Genomic DNA, 19,468 nt, shown 5'->3' on the forward strand with positions numbered 1-19,468 from the left:
CAATATGTCAGTTTTGAGAATTGACATCTGCAGTCTATATTTTGCAATATACAGGTGAAAATGCGAGGGGGACACTTTCAGAGGCATTTTCGAAAGAGAAGGGCGCCCATCTTACAACACAAATCGGGAGATGGGTGTCCATCTCTCAGGGTCGCCCAAATCGGCATAATCGAAAACCGATTTTGGGCGTCCTCAACTGCAGTCCCTCACGAGGACGACCAAAGTTCACGGGGCCATGTTGGAGGCGTAGCAAAGGTGGGACTGGGGCGTGCTTAACAGATGGGCATCCTTGGCCGATAATGGAAAAAAGAAGGGCATCCCTGACGAGCATTTGGTCGACTTTACTTGGTCCATTTTTTTTTTCACGACCAAGCCTCAAAAAGGTGTCCAAACTGACCAGATGACCACCGGAGGGAATTGGGGATGACCTCCCCTTACTCCCCCAGTGGTCACCAATCTCCTCCCACCCTAAAAAAAATTTTTTTTAAATGTTTTGCCAGCCTCTAATGTCATACCCAGTTCCATGACAGCAGTATGCAGGTCCCTGGAGCAGTTTTAGTGGGTGCAGTGCACTTCAGCCAGGTGGACCCAGGCCCATCCCCCCTACCCGTTACACTTGTGCTGGTAAATGTGAGCCCTTCAAGGCCCACCCGAAACCCACTGTACCCACATGTAGGTGCCCCCCTTCACCCCTTAGGTCTATGGTAGTGGTGTACAGTTGTGGGGAGTGGGTTGTGGGAGGGGGGGGTTGGGGGCTCAGTACCCAAGGTAAGGGAGCTATGCACCTGGGAGCAATTTGTGAAGTCCACTGCCGTGCCCCCTAGGGTGCCCAGTTGGTGTCCTGGCATGTGAGGGAGGACCAGAGCACTATGAATGCTGGCTCCTCCCATGACCAAATGCCTTGGATTTGGTAATTTTTGAGATGGGCGTCCTCGGTTTCCATTATCGCCGAAAACCGGGGACGACCATCTCTAAGGTCGACCATCTCTAAATTCGACCTAAATATTGTGATTTGGGCGTCCCCAACCGTATTATTGAAACGAAAGATTGACGCCCATCTTGTTTCGATAATAGCGGTTTCCCCGCCCCTTCGCTGGGATGTCCTTAGAAATGGGCGCCCTTAGAGATGGTCATCCCCGTTCAATTATGCCCCTCTTTATGCAATTAATCAGTTTGATTATAAATTTTAATCGCGATTAATTGTTCGATTAAAACTTTTAATTGATGGACAGCCCTATTTCCAATATTTCATGCAGAGAAAGAAGCAGACCTTATGGAGAAAAAAAAACAACAATCTTTATTGGTTCATCAATACTCCCAGGATTCACGTACAAGTGCCCGATATGGCCGTGTGTCATGTCTGTGGTCGTGACCACCCTCAGACTTACCCTATTTCTGGGAATCGGTGTCTGTGCTGGTTTCTGTCTACTTCTGAGTTGGCTCTGTTTCTGTCTCTGGGTGCTGGCCACTTCCAGCATGGCGCTGATTGCCTCAGTATACTGCACCTGTGTGGGTTTAACCTCTCTGTGCTTCAGTATGTTCCCTGCCTGTGGCCTGAAGGGGTGACCTCATCTGTCAGGGCCTTCTTAAGGAACTGGTGTTCTAGTCTTCAGTGCCTTTGCATTTCCAATGCCTCCGCAGTGCCTTAGGTCCCGAGGTTAGTGTGCTGTTTGCACAGTTAGCTATCCTTGTCTTTTCTTGTGGGCTTCCAGCCTTTCTGCTTTGCTAGTTACTATCACCTGTGGGCTTTGCCTTCTGGCTCAGGGTGTTATTGCTCGTAGGCTTTCTGCCTAGTCTACTACTTACCTGTGGGCTTCTTGCTTTCCTGCTCAGGGTATTTGCTCTGAGGGCTTTCTGCCCTTCTGTGTCTATTGTTCTGTGGGCTTCCATCCCTTCTGTGTCTATTGTTCTGTGGGCTTGCTGCCCTTCTGTGCCCATTGTTCTGAGGGCCTCCAGTCTATCTGTGTATTTCACTTTTATCTGTGGGCTTCTAGGCCTTCTGGGTGTATTACTGCGGTCTGGGGGTTTCCAGCCCTTCTGTGGGTTTCCAGCCTTTCTGGGTGTATCTCTCTGACCTGTAGGCTTTCTGCCTTTCTGTGTATATTATTCTCGGTGGGCTTCTAGTCTTTCTGTTATCCCTGTGCAGTGGCTCTGCTCCCTGTCTGAGGTTGGTTAGCTGCTGATGCTGCAGGCATTTCTCTCCTTTCTATCTGTTAGCTACTGTAGCTCCAGTCTATCCCTTCCTCTGGCAAGCGTATCTGCCATTCCCATTCCCTTGAGCTTAGCTTGTATGTAGCTCCTGTGTCCTCTTTCCTGCCAAGCTAGGCTTCCTTGGACTCTCTGCCTGCCTAGTGTTTGGGTGAACCCGGATCCAGTCTAGCTGTGCCAGTTTCCTGAATCCTGTGGGAGAAGCCTGTATTGAGTTTCCTGTATCCTGCTTCTCAAGCCTGAATCCTGCTGTAGGACGTTGTTCCTGGATTCCTTGTTGCTTTCCTCTTCAGCTTCAGCCCAGCCACTCCAGTCCTGTCTACTTCAGCCCGTCTTAGGGTTGCCTGTCTCTTTTTGGGTGGTTTTGCCTGCTGCTGCCACCTCCGTGACTGCGGCCCAAGGGCTCACACTTCCCCGAGAGGCCTGACACCGTGTTTCAGCAAGAACCCGGCTGCGTCAGGGCCAAAGAAAACTGAAACATTAATCCAAGAAACCGAATAAATAAACAAACAAACATACATCAATATAAATGAATATGGACCAATTGTACCAGATCAGTAAAAAGAAGATCATGGCTTAATACAAAAAATAAAGCTCTAGTGACAACTTGCGTGCTTATTAAAAAAATGAAGAAAAGGCCCTCAGAAACCGTGGGTAAAATACCCAGGGTTTAGTGCGCGGTTATGTTACTCTTATAACACACGCCACAATTCTATCATTGGGCAAAAAACTTCATTTTGAATTAAGCTTGCAATTTTTATAGCTTTTTGAGCTTTCAATTCTATAGCTTGAAGTAATGCTATTATAAAATATGTTTTTTCGTTTTTTTTCCAAATATATTTTTTTCTTTTTCTTTTTCCAACAACCAGTATTTAACAGCAAGGCATAAAATATTGCACTTAGCTTTTGAATCAGGCACTCTTCATAAAAACAGTCGGACAAGACTGAATTAAAAGAAGCGGTCGCTTAAAACGTAAACGGAATGGCACTAAGTCATAGAAGCTAACATAAAATCCAAAAAGAAACAGGAAATTTCCGCTCACGTATACCTCCTCCTGGGTCAGTTTGAAACCGTGATCAAACAAGTTTGCTGCGACAGTCTACCTTATATGCACTATAATTAACTCCTAAAAATGATGAAAAACCTTCAAAGAACCATGTGAAATGCTGTCCCAGAAACCCTTGAAAACGTGGAAGATGAATCATTTTCAACTTATTGAAGGTCTCAAACCGTGGTGATACTGTCAGGGCTGTGCTCCCAACGGGCAAAGGAGATCCAAGGAACTTAAAACAAAGGGCTCCTTTTACAAAGGTGGGCTGAAAATTGGCTTGCGGAAGTGTAGGCACAGGTTTTGGGTGCGTGCCGATCCATTTTTTAGTGCGCCTTTAAAAAAAGGCCTCTTTTTTTTTTGTTTTGTTTGCCGAAAATGGATGCGCGGCAAAATCAAAATTGCCGCGCATCCATTTTGGGTCTGAGACCTTACCGCCAGCCATTGACCTAGTGGGCGGTAATGACCTATGCGCGTCAAATACCACTTGGCGCACATCTGTTTCGTGTGCCAGAAAATAAAATATCACTTTCAGACACGCGTAGCGGATGCACGCCAAAGTTGAAATTACCGCAAGGGCCATGTGGTAACCCGGGTGGTAACTCCAATTTGGTTCCGCGTTTGGCATGCATAGGCATAAAAATGATCCTTCCATATCTAACAAAATCGCGGCAAAACAACATCTTAAAAGGTCTCAGAACAGCAGCGGCTAGGGGTTAAATGCTGGACCCATCTTTGGTTCATTTATTTCAGCTCTTCATCGCTTTTCTAATGACCTCAAAGCAATGTGTGACTATATCGATCCCAAAACAAATACCTAGCGTACCCGTACGTAACTCACCGTGAGTTACTACTGCGAAAGGTGCCACCAGCATCCAAAAGTTGATTAATAGTAATGATAATAATAATAATATAATAATAATCCGCTCCATGGATAAATCCTTCTTATCTGTTCCCTTCTCCACTACTGCCAACTCTAGACTTCGCGCCTTCTGTCTCGCTGCACCCTACGCTTGGAATAAACTTCCTGAGCCCCTACGTCTTGCCCCATCCTTGGCCACCTTTAAATCTAGACTGAAAGCTCACCTCTTTAACATTGCTTTTGACTTGTAACCACTTGTAACCACTCGCCTCCACCTACCCTCCTCTCCTCCTTCCTGTACACATTAATTGATTTGATTTGCTTACTTTATTTCTTATCTATTAGATTGTAAGCTCTTTGAGCAGGGACAGTCTTTCTTCTATGTTTGTGCAGCGCTGCGTACGCCTTGTAGCGCTATAGAAATGCTAAATAGTAGTAGTAGTAGTAGTAGTAAAGAATATGAAACAGACTGCAAGACAAGTTCTCCCTAATTCCATAAGCTTCCACGTGCTAGTTAGTGTCAGCTGCGTGTGTAATTTAATAGAAAAGGCGGCTGAGGGGAGATATGATAGAGGTCTATAAAATAATGGGCAGACTGGATGGACCATGCAGGTCTTTTTCTGCCGTCATCTACTATGTTACTAAGTTACTATGAGTGGAGTTGAATGGGTAGATGTGAAGTATCTGTTTACGCTTTCCAAAAATACAAGGACTAGGGCATGTGAGGAAGCTACAATGTAGTAAATTTAAAACAAATTGGAGAAAATGTTTCTTCACTCAACGTGTAATTCAACTCTGGAATTCGTTGCCAGAGAATGTGGTAAAGGCGGTTAGCTTAACGGAGTTTAAAAATGGTTTGGATGGCTTCCTAAAGGAAAAGTCCATAGACCGTTATTGAATGGACTTGGAGAAAATCCACTATCTATGGGATAAGCAGTATAAAATGTTTTGAACTTTTTGGGGATCTTGCCAGGTATTTGTGACCTGGATTGGCCACTGTTGGAAACAGGATGCTGGGTTTGATGGACCTTTGGTCTTTCCCAGTATGGCAATATTTATGTACTAACTGGCACTAACGAGAAATTATTGGTGCCTATTGGCGCTAATTAGCTATTAGGCACATAACTGCCCTTAGGATTCTGTAAAATGAGTAGTGTGCAGTTGCAAGGGTGTATGGACCTGGGAGGGGCTTAGGCAGGTCAGGGCTGTGCCTAGCACTTTCACATGTGGGTTACAGAATACTAGCTAACCATTAGGCGCAAGTGTTTACACCAGCCTTTGAGCTTGCTTAGACGCTTTTGCTTAAAGTTAGGCGCGCAGCTGTACACTTGCCGGTATTGAATTTGCAGTTAGCGCACATCATCCCATTGCTTCACTTTAGGCAACCTACAGGGCAATTCCATAAATTGGCATCAAGATGCAGGTGCCACAAGGGGGCATGCTTGATACTAACTCTATAATGGCGGCTGAGTGTGCTGAAGCTGTTATATACTAGCACAAAGCCAATTTGGTGTGCCCGGGATTCCCCACCATTCCCAGGCTTTCTGATGTCACACATGGTGTGTTCAGCAGGTTCTGAGATTCGTGATGTCCTACTGCATGTGGGATGTCCTTCCCCTTGTCTAAACTTGTACAGCGCTGCGTAACCCTGGCAGCGCTATAGAAATGCTAAGTAGTAGTAGTAGTAGTAGATTCCCTACCATGCACAGGCTTTATGATGTCACACAGTGCTTTTCTTGGATTCCTCACCCCTCCCAGGCTTTGTGATGTCACATTGTCCCTTGGATTCCTCGCCCTTCCCAGGCTTTGTGATGTCACATTGTCCCATGGATTCCTCACCCCTCCCAGGCTTTGTGGTGTCACCCTCCAGGCTTTGTGATGTCACACTGTCCCTTGGATTCCTCACCCCTCCCAGGCTTTGTGATGTCACACAGTCCCTTGGATTCCTCACCCCTCCCAGGCTTTGTGATGTCACACTGTCCCTTTGATTTCTCACCCCTCCAAGGCTTTGTGATGTCACGCAGTCCCTTGGATTCCTCACCTCTCCCAGGCTTTGTGATGTCACATTGTCCCATGGATTCCTCACCCCTCCCAGGCTTTGTGATGTCACACTGTCCCTTGGATTCTTCACCCCTCCCAGGCTTTGTAATGTCACACAGTCCCTTGGATTCCTCACCCCTCCCAGGCTTTGTGATGTCACATTGTCCCATGGATTCCTCACCCCTCCCAGGCTTTGTGGTGTCACACAGTCCCTTGGATTCCTCACACCTCCCAGGCTTTGTGATGTCACACTGTCCCTTTGATTTCTCACCCCTCCAAGGCTTTGTGATGTCACGCAGTCCCTTGGATTCCTCACCCCTCCCAGGCTTTGTGATGTCACATTGTCCCATGGATTCCTCACCCCTCCCAGGCTTTGTGATGTCACACTGTCCCTTGGATTCTTCACCCCTCCCAGGCTTTGTGATGTCACATTGTCCCTTGGATTCCTCACCCCTCCCAGGCTTTGTGATGTCACACTGTCCCTTGGATTCCTCGCCCCTCCCAGGCTTTGTGATGTCACATTGTCCCATGGATTCCTCACCCCTCCCAGGCTTTGTGGTGTCACCCTCCAGGCTTTGTGATGTCACACTGTCCCTTGGATTCCTCACCCCTCCCAGGCTTTGTGATGTCACACAGTCCCTTGGATTCCTCACCCCTCCCAGGCTTTGTGATGTCACACAGTCCCTTGGATTCCTCACCCCTCCCAGGCTTTGTGATGTCACAGTGTCCCTGGGATTCCCCACCCCTCCCAGGCTTTGTGGTCCGACTATCAGCAGGATTCACCATCTTGGACATATTCTCTAAAGCTGTGAATATATAGCTGATTCTTACATAGTCCAATAATCAAAAGAATTTCATCCCTCCCTTCTCTTCTTTTCTAAGACCATATAAACGTAGCTGCATTCTTCTTGGTTGCTGCAGCAATCAGAACAGCCAGAAGGGAAGGGGTCTGCTATGAACCTGAACGACAGCCAGAGAAGGGGCGAGTACTGCCTGGAGGAGATGCTGCTCCTCACAGCCCAAAATGTGCCCCTGCTGGACCCCAAGGAGAACTTCACCATTATCAAGGAACTGGGCAGCGGCTCCTATGGTAGCGTGCTGCTGGCTGTGCACCAGACTCAAGGTACGAGGGATGGGAAGTCTGGACCAGGTCACTGAAGAGGGGTAGGGGGAGGAAAGAGCAGAAACGAAGAGGATCAGAAGGGTCCCGGGAGGAATCACCAAGGTCCAGTTCTAGGCTGCTCCTGGCTTTCTGACCCAATGAGGCTTATGTGATTTCTGCCTTTAAGCTGCTTTATGTCCACATCGACCTTTTCCTTTGTGGAATCCAGATTATGTTGGTACAGAGCAAAAGCCATGCATGGATCAGCCTTCTTTGCGTCACTCTGAGTCGGGGGTTCTCAACCCAGTCCTTGACGGGACACACCCAGCCAGTTGGGTTTTCAGGATATCCAAAATGAATAAGCACGAGATACAGTTACATATATAGGAGACCTGTTGTATGCAAATTTATCTCATGAGTATTCATTGTAGAAATCCTGAAAATCCAACAAGCTTGGTGTGCATTAGGACAGCGGTTCTCAAACCTGTCCTGGGGGACCACAAGTCAGTCGGGTTTTCAAGATATCCCTAAAGAATATGCATATTACAGAATCATTGTACAACTAACCCTTCATTTCTGCATATTTTGATAGTAATTGGTAGTAGATGGTGAGGATGCTTCGCCTGCATTAAAGCCAGTGCAAACTTCAACTGATTTTTGAACTTTGTCATTGGTTTGGATGAAGAAACATATTTATAACCAGCTCAAAGTGATTCGTGACAGAGACTATAATATGTTGAAGACAGAGGTTTATCATCAGACCTGGGAGATTCTCCGGCAGGGGCGTAGCCAGACACCCAGTTTTGGGTGGGCCTGGACCCAAGATGGGTGGGCAGAAGAACCTCACCCCGTCCCACAGGTGATTTGGTCTCTCCTCTCGCCTGCATGCCATATGGAGGCATATTTTCAAAGCACTTTGGGAGGCTAAGTTCCATATGTTTCTATGGAACTTTGGGAGGCTAAGTGCTTTGAAAATAAGCCTCATGGTCTCTCAAACATCCCCCTTTTCCCAAATACCTTTTAAATAGCAGATTTTCACCAGCAGCGAGCAGCAACTAATACACACTACTCATGTTGGCCCCACACCCTTCCCTCTGATGCAGCTTCCTGTTTTCGCCTAGGCAGAAATACATCAGAGGGAAGGCTGTGGGGCCGGTGCGAGCAGTATGTATGTCACTGCAGGCGAAGATCTGCTACTTACAAGGTATGCAGGAGGGACACTTGCTGGGAGTTTTCGGCTGATGGGGTTTGGGGATCCCTGCCAGCTACATCATAGGCCCACCCAAGCCCACCCTTGGCTACGCCACTGTTCTCCGGATGTGTCAAGCAGCTCGTATTATGAAACTTTTGCAGGCACTGTAATTAAAGATCAGCAGGAGTCTCTCATTGAGTTTACCATCAGGTTTTTATGTTTCAACAATTTTTTATTAAAGAAGTCAACATAATACTGCAATATTTCCAATGTGTGACATAAACAGATATCTTCTACCTCATTTATTCTGCATTAATACAAAAATGTCACCTAATATCTTCCATAATACTACTAAACTTTGTTCTTCGATCCTTATATCAGCCAGTCCTCCTTCCCGTTACCCAACCCCCCATAAGCCCCTCCCCCTGCCCTCCCCTTTAACCCATATTACACTCAAAACATTTCTGTTATCGTACAGAATCCTTTCATAAGGTATTAACAATAAGACTCCGCCCTTTCTGTGTCATTTTGTCCAAGTAGCATCCCCATATTTTAAGAAATCGCATTTTTCTTTTATCGTTTCCTTTAGCCTCTTTTGCTTCCCAGACCAACAATTGATGTACTTGACTACGCCAATGCCAAAAATTTGGCGGATTGTTCGTAGTCCAGTGTTGCATAATGCATTTCCTTGCTATCAGACATAATTTGCGACATAGCAGTGTTCTATCAGCATTTAAGCTCGGTTGTAGCTCCTTCATATCTAGTATTAGTTGCAATGGATTCATGGCTACTCTGCTGCTTAATACACCTGTAAGATAAGTAGTTATTTGTCTCCAATATCGTTGTATTAATGCACAGCTCCATAACGCGTGATAAATGGAGTTCTCAGAATTATTACATTTTAAACAGAGAGCTGTTTCGATACCCCCTGATTTATATAGTTGAGCTTGAGTAAAGTATGCCCTGTGTATCATTCTATACGCACATTCTCTATAATCAGTTCCCCCTATCAAGTATGGAATTCTTTTGATTTGCGCTACTTTATCCCATGAATGCAGTTCCCTCCCTATATCTTTTTCCCATTTCTGTCTCAACAGGGTCATCTCTTTCTCAGGGGTTAGGCTCCACAATCTCTGATATAGTTGTGATATGGATGGGGCATTTTCTGTAACTTCCTCAAAGAAGTTTGTAATTTTATTACCTAAATTAAATTTAAGTGTTTCTTTATTCAATGTTTGTATGTAGTGCTTAAGTTGATAATATGCGTAAGTATCATTCCATCCCAATTCCTCTTGATTAAGCAGCTGCGGTAATGGTTTTATATCCCCATTCTCCCCCAGTGCATCTGCCAAGGTATTCACACCTAGCTGTTCCCATTTATCAAAGGTTTTATTCTCCATTCCAGGCATGAAAGCCGGATTTCCTCTAATACTTAGAAGCTCAGTTGTTCTTGAGTCCCCACCTAATAATGTACCTATAAATTTCCACGCTTCTCTTATAGGCTTGAGTAGAGTATTGTATCGAAATCTATGAGGGTTTCCGCATTCCGTAGATGTAGTAAGGTGGTAAAATGGTATGGACTAAATAGTGCATCTTCCATCTCTATAGGTGTATGTTCAGGGGAATGAAAAAGTCTATCCCTCACCAGTCGCAATAAGCATGCCATGTTGTAGTATTCAATATTGGGAATTCCCAATCCCCCCTGTCTCCAACCCCCCAACATGTATTTTTGTTGTATTTTAGCTTTTTTCCTGGCCCAACAGAATCTGAACATTATTCGGTACAAACGCTTTATATCTTTCTGCAGTAAAGCTATGGGTAAGATCTGCAAAATGTATAACCATCTCGGTAATATCACCATTTTAAGAAGATTTATCCTCCCCGTGAGCGAAAGTGTTAAAGTACCCCAGGAGTCTAACTGTTGCGTTGTCTGCTCCAATAATTTTGCAACATTTAAGTGATATAGCTCTTTTGGTCTAGCCGGCAACTGTATACCCAAGTATAGAAAGGAGTTATGCGCCCGCTTCAAGGGAAATTCTCCCGACCACAGTTTTTGGATGTCCACATTAATCGCAAGCGCTTCTGACTTGTCTATATTCATTTTGAAACCCGAGTAATCTCCATATTCTCTAAAAATTTGCAAAAGATTCACTAGGGTTTCTTTCGGTTTCGTAATTATCATTAACAAGTCATCCGCAAATGCAGCTATCTTAAATTCCTGTCGTTTAAGTTTTACCCCCGAAATCGCTGCACATCCGTGTATATCTCTGATTAATGGATCTAATTGGAGTGCGAAGAGCAAAGGCGACAGACGGCATCCTTGTCTGGTACCCCTACTAATCTGAATTTCACCTGATACATTTCCATTTACCAATACCTGTGCTCTTGGCATGTGATATGTCGGAAACGTCCAACTTTTCAGCAAATCTTCTTCCCCTCCCTTCCATGTCATTCTGACCACCGAGTGATCCGATATGACACAGGGATCTATGTGTGCCGCGGTGATGTCTGTTAACATATTGCGAGATACGAGCAAGTAATCAATTCTGGACGATGACCCATGTGCTCTAGATTGATGTGTATATTCTTTATCTAATGGGTGCAAGGTATGCCAGGTGTCTATTAAATCAAGCATTGCGCATAAATCCGGTAGGCCCCTAGTATCTATTCTTCGCAGCTCCTTTGGCGGGTGCAATCTATCTAAAATCGGATCCCAAGTCGTATTAAAATCTCCTCCCAGCACTAGGGGTAGGGCTTCTAGTTGTGTAATCTGTTTGAGCAATTTCTTATAGAATTTTAAATCTAATACATTAGGAGCATATATGCTTCCCAAAATTATAGTTTTTTTAATTAATTGTTACTATACTTAGTATGAATCTACCCTCCGGGTCTGGGATTATTTTGTGTATTTTAAGTGCTAGCCCTTTACGAAAAAGTATTGCCACCCCCCTTTCCGACCAACGGCCGCAGCTGCTACGCAGTCAGCCACCCACCATTTGGCTAATTTGGCATGTTCCACTGTTGATAAATGCGTTTCTTGGAGCATTACAATATCTGCATTTATACGTTTAAGATGTCGCAAGATTTTTGATCTCTTAATGGGGGAATGTATTCCCCCTACATTCCATGATACTACCTTAAGTGGTTATCCTTCATATTCCGACTTTCTATCATCTGATTGCCTATTACACCTAAGAGTAGCCAGCCCAGCCTCCAGCCACTCCTTTTGATGTACCATGCTCTTATTACCCCATGTTTATGATTCTGTAGGTTACATTGGGTTAATCTCTTCCCCCTCCCCCCCTTATATTGTTGTCCCTTAGTTATCCTTTCCCTTGTCCCCCCCCCCCCCCCCCCCCGTTCCCCCCCAATATCCCTCTCCTTCCCGTAGGAATCAGGTCTCTTACGACGCTCCTCCTCCCATCATCTGTATCCGTCCCTTCTTTACTCGCTCTTTCTTTAATAATGAGTTGCATGTGTGAACGGGTATCCTCCCCCATCATTCAATCCTCCAACATATTTAGCTGTTATACTTACAAGCCTCTACAGTTGCTAGGCAATAACAATGCTGCTAATCTTAAGATATCCTACATTTATCAGACTCTCCCAGGCTAGTATTCTATTACTTTCAGACCTGTTTTTAACTAATTTCTAATAATGCAGTTTAAACTTCCCACATTAGTCAGGTAACAAATAACAAAAGAAGTAACATTGCACTAGTTTGCAGTGTCTATTAAAACATTCTTTTGCGGTAGCAGGTTCTCATGGTCATCTTTCCTGCTCTATCGTCCATTTATTCATCTTACTTGTTCAGCAGTTGACCATCCAATTTCTTCACTGTCCATCCTGTCCGCTTTATTTCCAGTGTGTATCTCATATCAAGATAATCTTTAAATAGTCAGTTCTATGGGTCACCTGCCCCAATAGCCTCATATTACTGTTCGCACCTCAGTTATTAGGCCATTACCATGACCGCCATTATATTTCTCTGCATTCTCCGCAGCTTGTAAGTGTTCTCAGCTGTTTGGCAAAGTCAGTTGAAGGATGCCATATTGCTTCAATTCAATCTCAAGGTTCCGGTCTCACTTCCAACTGCTGCACAAATAGTTTTGCTTCTTCCACGGTGGTAAACAGCTTCGTGCCCGAAGAATGGATTATTCTCAGCTTCGCGGGGTATAGCAGCGCAAATTTAATTTTCTTATTAACCAGTGCTGAGCATACCGGTGAAAACTTTTTTCTTTGTACCGCTACCGCCGATGAATAATCTTGAAAACAGAGTACCCTGCGATTTCCGCTGTACAACTCTTTTCCGTTTCGCAGGGCTTGCAAAATTGCATTCTTATGATTGAAGTTAAGAATTTTGCAGATGACTACACGTGGTCTTCCCTCCGTCGCGTTCTTCGGTCCTAGTCGATGCGCTCGTTCGATTCTAAGCAGCCCCAGCATCTCTGGCAACTCCAGTTCCTCTGTGAACCACGTTTCGAGGTACCTACTGAGTTCATGATCTCCTTGTCCTTCAGTCAGTCCCACAATGCGGAGATTATTTCTCCTCGACCTATTTCTAGGTCTTCAAGTTTGTCGTCATAGGAGGTGAGTGTTTTCCTCAGTTGGCTTACCTCCGCTTCTAGGGCACTGACTCGATCTTCTGTATCACTGGCCCGTTGTTGATATTGCGCCATATCCAATTGTATTTGATTTATGCTGATGTTGAGAGCTTCCAATTTATTGTCCAGTGAATTCAGTTTTTTATCAAGAATTACTTCTAGTGCTTGTGTGACTTCTCCCACAATCTCGGCGGCCCAGGCGGACCCCACCGCTGACGTTCCTGGGCTCGCCAGCGCCGCCATTTTGTCTTCTGCTGGACGGCTCTTTTCTTTCTCTTTTCTAGCATTTTTGGTCGCCATTGTCGTGGATCTACACACTCATCAGGTCCGCTATGAATTCGGCTAGTTTTCCTCTCTCGAATGACGGGTTTATTCCCTTTTGTAGCGATAATTTTGCCCAGGTTCTTGAGAAGGCAGGAGCAATTCAGCTAGCGTCCACTCCTGCTCATAGCGTCACGTGACCTCTACCTCAGGTTTTTATTTGAGTTGGAATGTATGGGGTAGGAATATTTTTCTAATAATGGTGTTAATAATAAAATATGCAGAAATGAATAATAATAATCATCATCATCATCATTTCTATAGCGCTACTAGACGTACGCAGTGCTGTCCACATTATATGTAGGTGCTTTCTCTGTCCCTAGAGGGCTCACAATCTGTTTTTGTACCTGGGGCAATGGAGGGTTAAGTGACTTGCCCAAAGTCACAAGGAGTTGCAGTGGGAATTGAACCTGGGTCGCAAGGATCAAAGCCTGCTGCACTAACCATTAGGCTATTCCTGCACAAAAATGAAAGAAACTCAAAAGGGCAACAGGCAGAATGAGCAGCGGACAATCTCCTTCCATCCTGGTTTTGCTCCATTTGCATGCTGGAACTTGTAGTTCATATTTCCTTAAGAAATGCACTGGGGGTAAAACCAGGACTGAATCTGAATAATTGTACAATGATTATTATAAGCATATCTCTCCATATCCCCCACCCCCACCTATCACATCCATGAAGGAGTGCAACCCATCATAGAAACAGGAAAAACATCCACTTTTACCCGACTGACTATACTAGGAAATCTTAACTTCTAATCTATATTAACTTATTCTATTAAATTGGATGTTTATTGCCCCTGCACCTCTCTCCCCCTCACCGATACTTATATCTCTGGTTACTGCCCCTGCTTTTCCCCTCCTGCCCCCTCTCTCTCCCCTCAGTAGTTCCTGTTTCTCTGATTATTGCCCCTACTTTCCCCCTTCTGCCCCTCTCAACAGATCCTGTATCTCTGGTTATTGCCCCTGCTTTTCCCCTCCTGCCCCCTCTCTTTCCCCCCTCAGTTCCTGTATCTCTGCTAATTGCCCCTGTTTTTCCCTTCCTGCCCCTCTCTCCCCTCAGCAGTTCCTGTACCTCTGGTTAATGCCACTGCTTCCCCCCGCCCCCTCCCCTCAGCAGTTCTTGTATCTCTCCCACCTTAGTATTTCCTATATATCTGGTTATTGCTCCTGTTTTCGCCCTCCTGCCCCTCTCTTTCTCCTCAACAAGGGTCTACTTCCTATGCACAGCATACCAACTACCTCCTACCTATAAGAAATGAGTGCTTAGGAAGCAGAATTATGCAAACTTTATGTGAGGGAGGGATGTCACTGGAGACCTAAGCAGTGGCATAGCCACGGGGGAGGCCTTCACCTTCAGCTCAGGCCCCCTCTGCTTTAATGGCTGGTGGGGATGCCAAGCCCTGCCAGCCAAAGAGGTCTCCTCTGCGAGTCCCACCTGTGCTGTCCAAGCAGCACTGAAGTCAGCAGGTACACTGGCCTCTAATGCTGGCTCTTTCATGCATGCTCAGTTCAGCAGCTGAAGTGTGCTGAGCATGTGCGGGAGTGCCAACTTTGGCGGCGGAAGTGTGTGGGACTCGTGGGTGAGGCTTCAGCTCTGCAGGGCTTGGCATCCCTGCCTGCAAAGGTATGCCTCAATGTTGCAGTGGCAGGGAGAGAATACCTAGCCCCCAAAGCCCACCTTTGCCCCCCCCCCACCCAAATGAACTTCTAGCTACACCCCAGAGCTGTGTTGATGTAAATGCTGAAGTATTGCTTAGGGGATCTTATACTCCTCCCCCCCCCCCTTTTTATCCTCGTAGGGACTCCCATGGCTCTGAAGTTTATGAGGAAAAGCAACACAGAGAAGGAGGCCTTTCTGCTTGAGTACTGCATCTCCCTCAGCCTTTCTGGCCACCCATGCATCATCAGCGCCTTTGGCATTGCTTTCCAGACCGCCAGCCATTACGTCTTTGCTCAGGAGCTGGCCATGGCCGACAGTCTCTTCTCCATCATGAAACCACAGGTGACGGTGCAAAGGACTGTGAACGAGATTGGGAGGGAATCCAGGTGTAGGGGTGGGTGGGGACGGAAGGGAACATCTCTTAGGGTTTTCCTCGTTCTTTTCCTCCTCTTTTTGATCTTTAGCTGCATTCATGGGTAAATGGTACACATATAGGACCAGATTCGTTGCTGATTTTTGTAGGCGTCATATAGAGAAACAAAATATGGCTAGACGCATTCTATAAAGTACTCCTAAATTCAGGTGTACTTTACAGAATAAGCCTAAATTTCCACACGGTATATAGAACATGGCGAATGCTGCCCCTTGTGACTAAACTTAGTCACGGGCAGTTACACCAAGTAAAACTTGGTGCACTGGCATAGCTAGGGGTGGGCCTGGGTGGGCACAGGCCCACCCAATCTTGGCTCAGGCCCACCCAGCTGCAGCGCCACACTGCTCTCTTTCCCCCCTTTCCTCCGTGGCGTCCTGGCACCTGCACTCTAGTCTCTGAATCACTTCCCTCCCCGGTGTCGGTACAGGTGTCCTTGGCGCCTGCAGCGATTCATTCTCGCTGCAAGCACAGGCCCTGTTCCGCCAAATGGGAAACAGACAAAGACATCAGCCTGCGGGGCTGGCGCAAGCAGCGAGAATGAGTATCTGCAGGCGCCGAGGACGCCTGTACCGACATTGGGAAGGGACGGAGTTCAGAGACAGCAGCACAGATGCTGGGACGCCGCAGAAGAGAGGGAGAAGATGTAACTCTTATGTTCTTAAAAAATATCTCTGGGAAGATATTTGTGGTGTGTGGTTTGGGGGGGAGGGGCACATGCATGTGGAAGGACCTATCCAATTTACCTCTGGGCCCATCCAAAATACCGAGCCTGGCTAAGCCTCTGACTTGGTGTAAATGCCAACGCAAAAATTATGTGCTGACCGTGTGTATTGTATAACAACGCACATAGATTTTAGAGACGCCCACGACTCACCCATGGCCATGCCCCCTTTTCAACTATGCAACTTAGAATTTACGCGCATCACGCTATAGAATACACTTAGACAGTTGTGCTTGTAAATTCTAATTCATGCCCATTAGTGTCGATAATGATTTGTTGAGTGGCTTGTGAGCTAATTAAATTGTGCGCGCAAATTCAGAATAGGACTGGATTTGCACGCCCAACTTAAGTCACGCGATAAAGAATCCAGGGGATAGTTTTCTCTGTGTCAGAGATTAAAGGCAAAAGGACGCACATAATGATGCCTTGAAGATTCCCCAGGAAAATAACTTGTGCCGAAACGTAGTCATGTCAGGTCGTCTTTTAGCTGTTTTCCAATAAAAGACCCTTTGACATCCTCCTTGGATCCACCTCACTGTTTTGTTTGTTGCTCACGTTCACATGAGGTTTGCTCCTCCTCTTCGCTCGTCCGATTTTGTAAATGGCCATTTCTGCATTGTTTTACCTGTGAAAATGGCTCTGAAAATGATCTCCCAGTAAATTGCTCTAACATAGAGTCTCCGACTGGCTTAATAGAAGATTTCAGTGATATGAAAAGCTTAAGACAGAATATGTGGGTATAACTGTCAAGTTGATAATTTGAGTGTTTCCAGACTGCTGCAAATTGTCACTTTTTGACACCAGTGGGAATCTCTACGTCTTATTGCCCCACTAGGGAAATTCTGCAGGGTGTGTGTGCTTTGCCCTTATCAGTGATGACCTCTCTTCTATCCAGGTTGGCATACCAGAGATGTCGGTCAAGCGGTGTGCAGTGCAGCTCTGTAGTGCCTTGGACTTTATGGCCAACAAGGGGTTGGTCCACCGAGATATCAAGCCAGAAAATGTGCTGCTCTTTGACTCACACTGCCGCCAGGTGAAGCTGACGGATTTTGGGTTGGCCTGCCCCAATGGCACTGCTGTGAAGTCGATGCCGGAGAACCTGCCCTACACTGCCCCAGAGATGTGTGCCCTGAGAGCCACAGACACATTGGTCGCCCATGCCAGCCTGGATGTGTGGTCCTTTGGTGTCCTTCTGTTCTGCATTCTAACTGGCTACTTCCCCTGGAGCCTGGCCTTGTCTTCGGACAAATATTACCAAATGTACAGTCGTTGGCACCGTAGCAGCAGGATCTTCAAACTCCCGCCCCAGTGGCAGGTCTTCAGCACTGAAGCTCTGGAGATGTTCAAGAAGCTGGTGGTCCCCGAGCCTTCCCAGAGGAGCCCCGCCAAGGAGGTGATGCACTACCTCAAGAGTCCATGGAAAGTCAGCCCACCACCAGACAACAAAAATGGTGGCCACAGTTTTGATGGCAAAGTGGACAACTCCAAGTATCTGCAAGGGAAGGCAGGTAACAGAAACTTCTTGGTGAAAAAGGGCTGTTGAGCAACCTGCCCCTTTCCTCTTGCTAATTCAAAGCTCTTCTTGTCTACGAGCTGCTTTTGAGATGATGAAGGTTGTCTTGAGTGGTCAAATCTACAAACCAGCTTCAAAATCCACACTTATGAGAGGCATCGTTCTATTTTCCTTGAAGGGAATGAGCTCTACCACTCAAACTGGTTTTCAAAAGACACTAACTCTCAAGGACTTCTTCAGGAAGGCTGCCCAGAAGCCATTGATCATCAGAAGGTTGTCCTCCTCAACGATCAAGTCTTCTGGGTTTTCAAATGGAATCTTCAGCGCTCTTGCCCTCTTTTTCAGTAATACACAAGATACATGATCAAACGCAGCTGTCCTGAAGTGACAAAGGGACCAAATGACATAACACAGGAGAATATCCAGCTTTGAAGTGTGGGCATTAGAGGTTCTTTGCTGCAAGCGTTGACTTGTAACTTGGGACCTAGACATAACTCTTTGAGGCCTTCATTGGAGACTTCTCTTTCTGCACCTCGTCATCTGGAAAACAGACAAGACAGAACCAAAGGTTACAAAGATCATATTGGACTAAGGAAGAGGAAGAGACCCCTCAACGTCACCTTGCCAACCTAGGCCTGTTCCATGATGAGACGTAGTGTGTCATGTTATCTGCCAGTTATGAAGATTATATCATCACTGTTCATACCACCGAAAGACTGCTAAATAGTAGTAGTAGTAGTACAGATAAGAGACTAGAACATTTAAAGATTTATTTCAAGGTTTCTTGCTTAGGTGTTCGTTGCTTGGGGACCCATCTGTATCCGTTCCATTTCACATAATCACTTCAGTTATCCACGTTTTCTCCTCTCTTTCCTTGTTAAAATTAGGAGTGTTTTTTTAAAATTAAAAGTTCTGAAATGTGGGCATTAGTACTGGTTCTTCAGCCTCGAAGGCTTATAGCTCATGTCATTTTCTGTGGTGAATTACTATTTCTCAATTTATAAACCGCGGTTTGGTTAAGCCCTTTTCTGGCATTTTGCTTTAACGAATGCAGAGTTAATACTTCTACTGGGGTCGGGAGAGCGGTTGTCAGCATGTGGGCAGAGGATTTAGAAGGGATAATTCTGTAACAGGTCACCTGGATTGAGAGGGTAAAAAGTGCCCATTTTATAAATGCAAATGTTTTATATAGGTGGAGCCCAGATTTACACACGCTTCTGAGATGTGCGTGCAAATTAATTGAATAACAAAGTCAGGACCATCAATAACTGGGTTCTAATATTGATCTTAATTAGCACCCAATAAAATTTGCATGTGCATCTATCTGGCTGTGCCCTATTCTGTAAGGCAGGGTGCTCTGTAATTTTGTTCTTTATAATGGTCTCTACCATTTTGCCCAGCACTGACGTCAGGCTTACTGGTCTATAATTTCCCAGATCACCTCTGGAACCTTTTTAAAAAATCTAGGACTGGAGGGCTCGGGATGGACACAGGGATACAGAGCCTGTCGCCTCTAGGACTGGAGGGTTCAGGGGATGGACACAGGGATACAGAGTTTGCCACCTCTAGGACTGGAGGGTTCAGGGGATGGAGACAGGGACACAATTGGTCAGCTCTAGGGCTGGAGGGTTTAGGGGATGGACAGGGATACAGAGCCTTTGACCTCTAGGACTGGAGGGTTCAGGGGATGGACACAGGGATACAGAGTTTGTCACCTCTAGGACTGGAGGGTTCAGGGGATGGAGACAGGGATACAGAGCC

At 45.8% G+C, this 19,468-nt stretch overlaps 1 protein-coding gene across 3 annotated transcripts in view; it reads left to right on the top strand.

The window, feature by feature from the left end:
- Positions 1-19,030, top strand: part of LOC115466478 (serine/threonine-protein kinase SBK1-like) — a 29,046-nt gene extending 10,016 nt beyond the window's left edge. For 2 of the 3 annotated variants that reach the window (XM_030197726.1, XM_030197725.1), the window contains exons 2-4: positions 7,042-7,282; positions 15,180-15,382; positions 17,090-19,030. In XM_030197726.1, the coding sequence (XP_030053586.1) occupies positions 7,114-7,282; positions 15,180-15,382; positions 17,090-17,737 (1,020 nt within the window). In that variant the 5' untranslated portion in view covers positions 7,042-7,113 and the 3' untranslated portion in view covers positions 17,738-19,030. The remainder of the gene's footprint in view (positions 1-7,041; positions 7,283-15,179; positions 15,383-17,089) is intronic. The other variant, XM_030197728.1, reaches the window with a different exon arrangement.
- Positions 19,031-19,468: the final 438 nt, after the last annotated feature.

This window comes from Microcaecilia unicolor, chromosome 3 (genome assembly GCF_901765095.1).
Source record: "Microcaecilia unicolor chromosome 3, aMicUni1.1, whole genome shotgun sequence".
Lineage (NCBI taxonomy): Eukaryota > Metazoa > Chordata > Amphibia > Gymnophiona > Siphonopidae > Microcaecilia > Microcaecilia unicolor.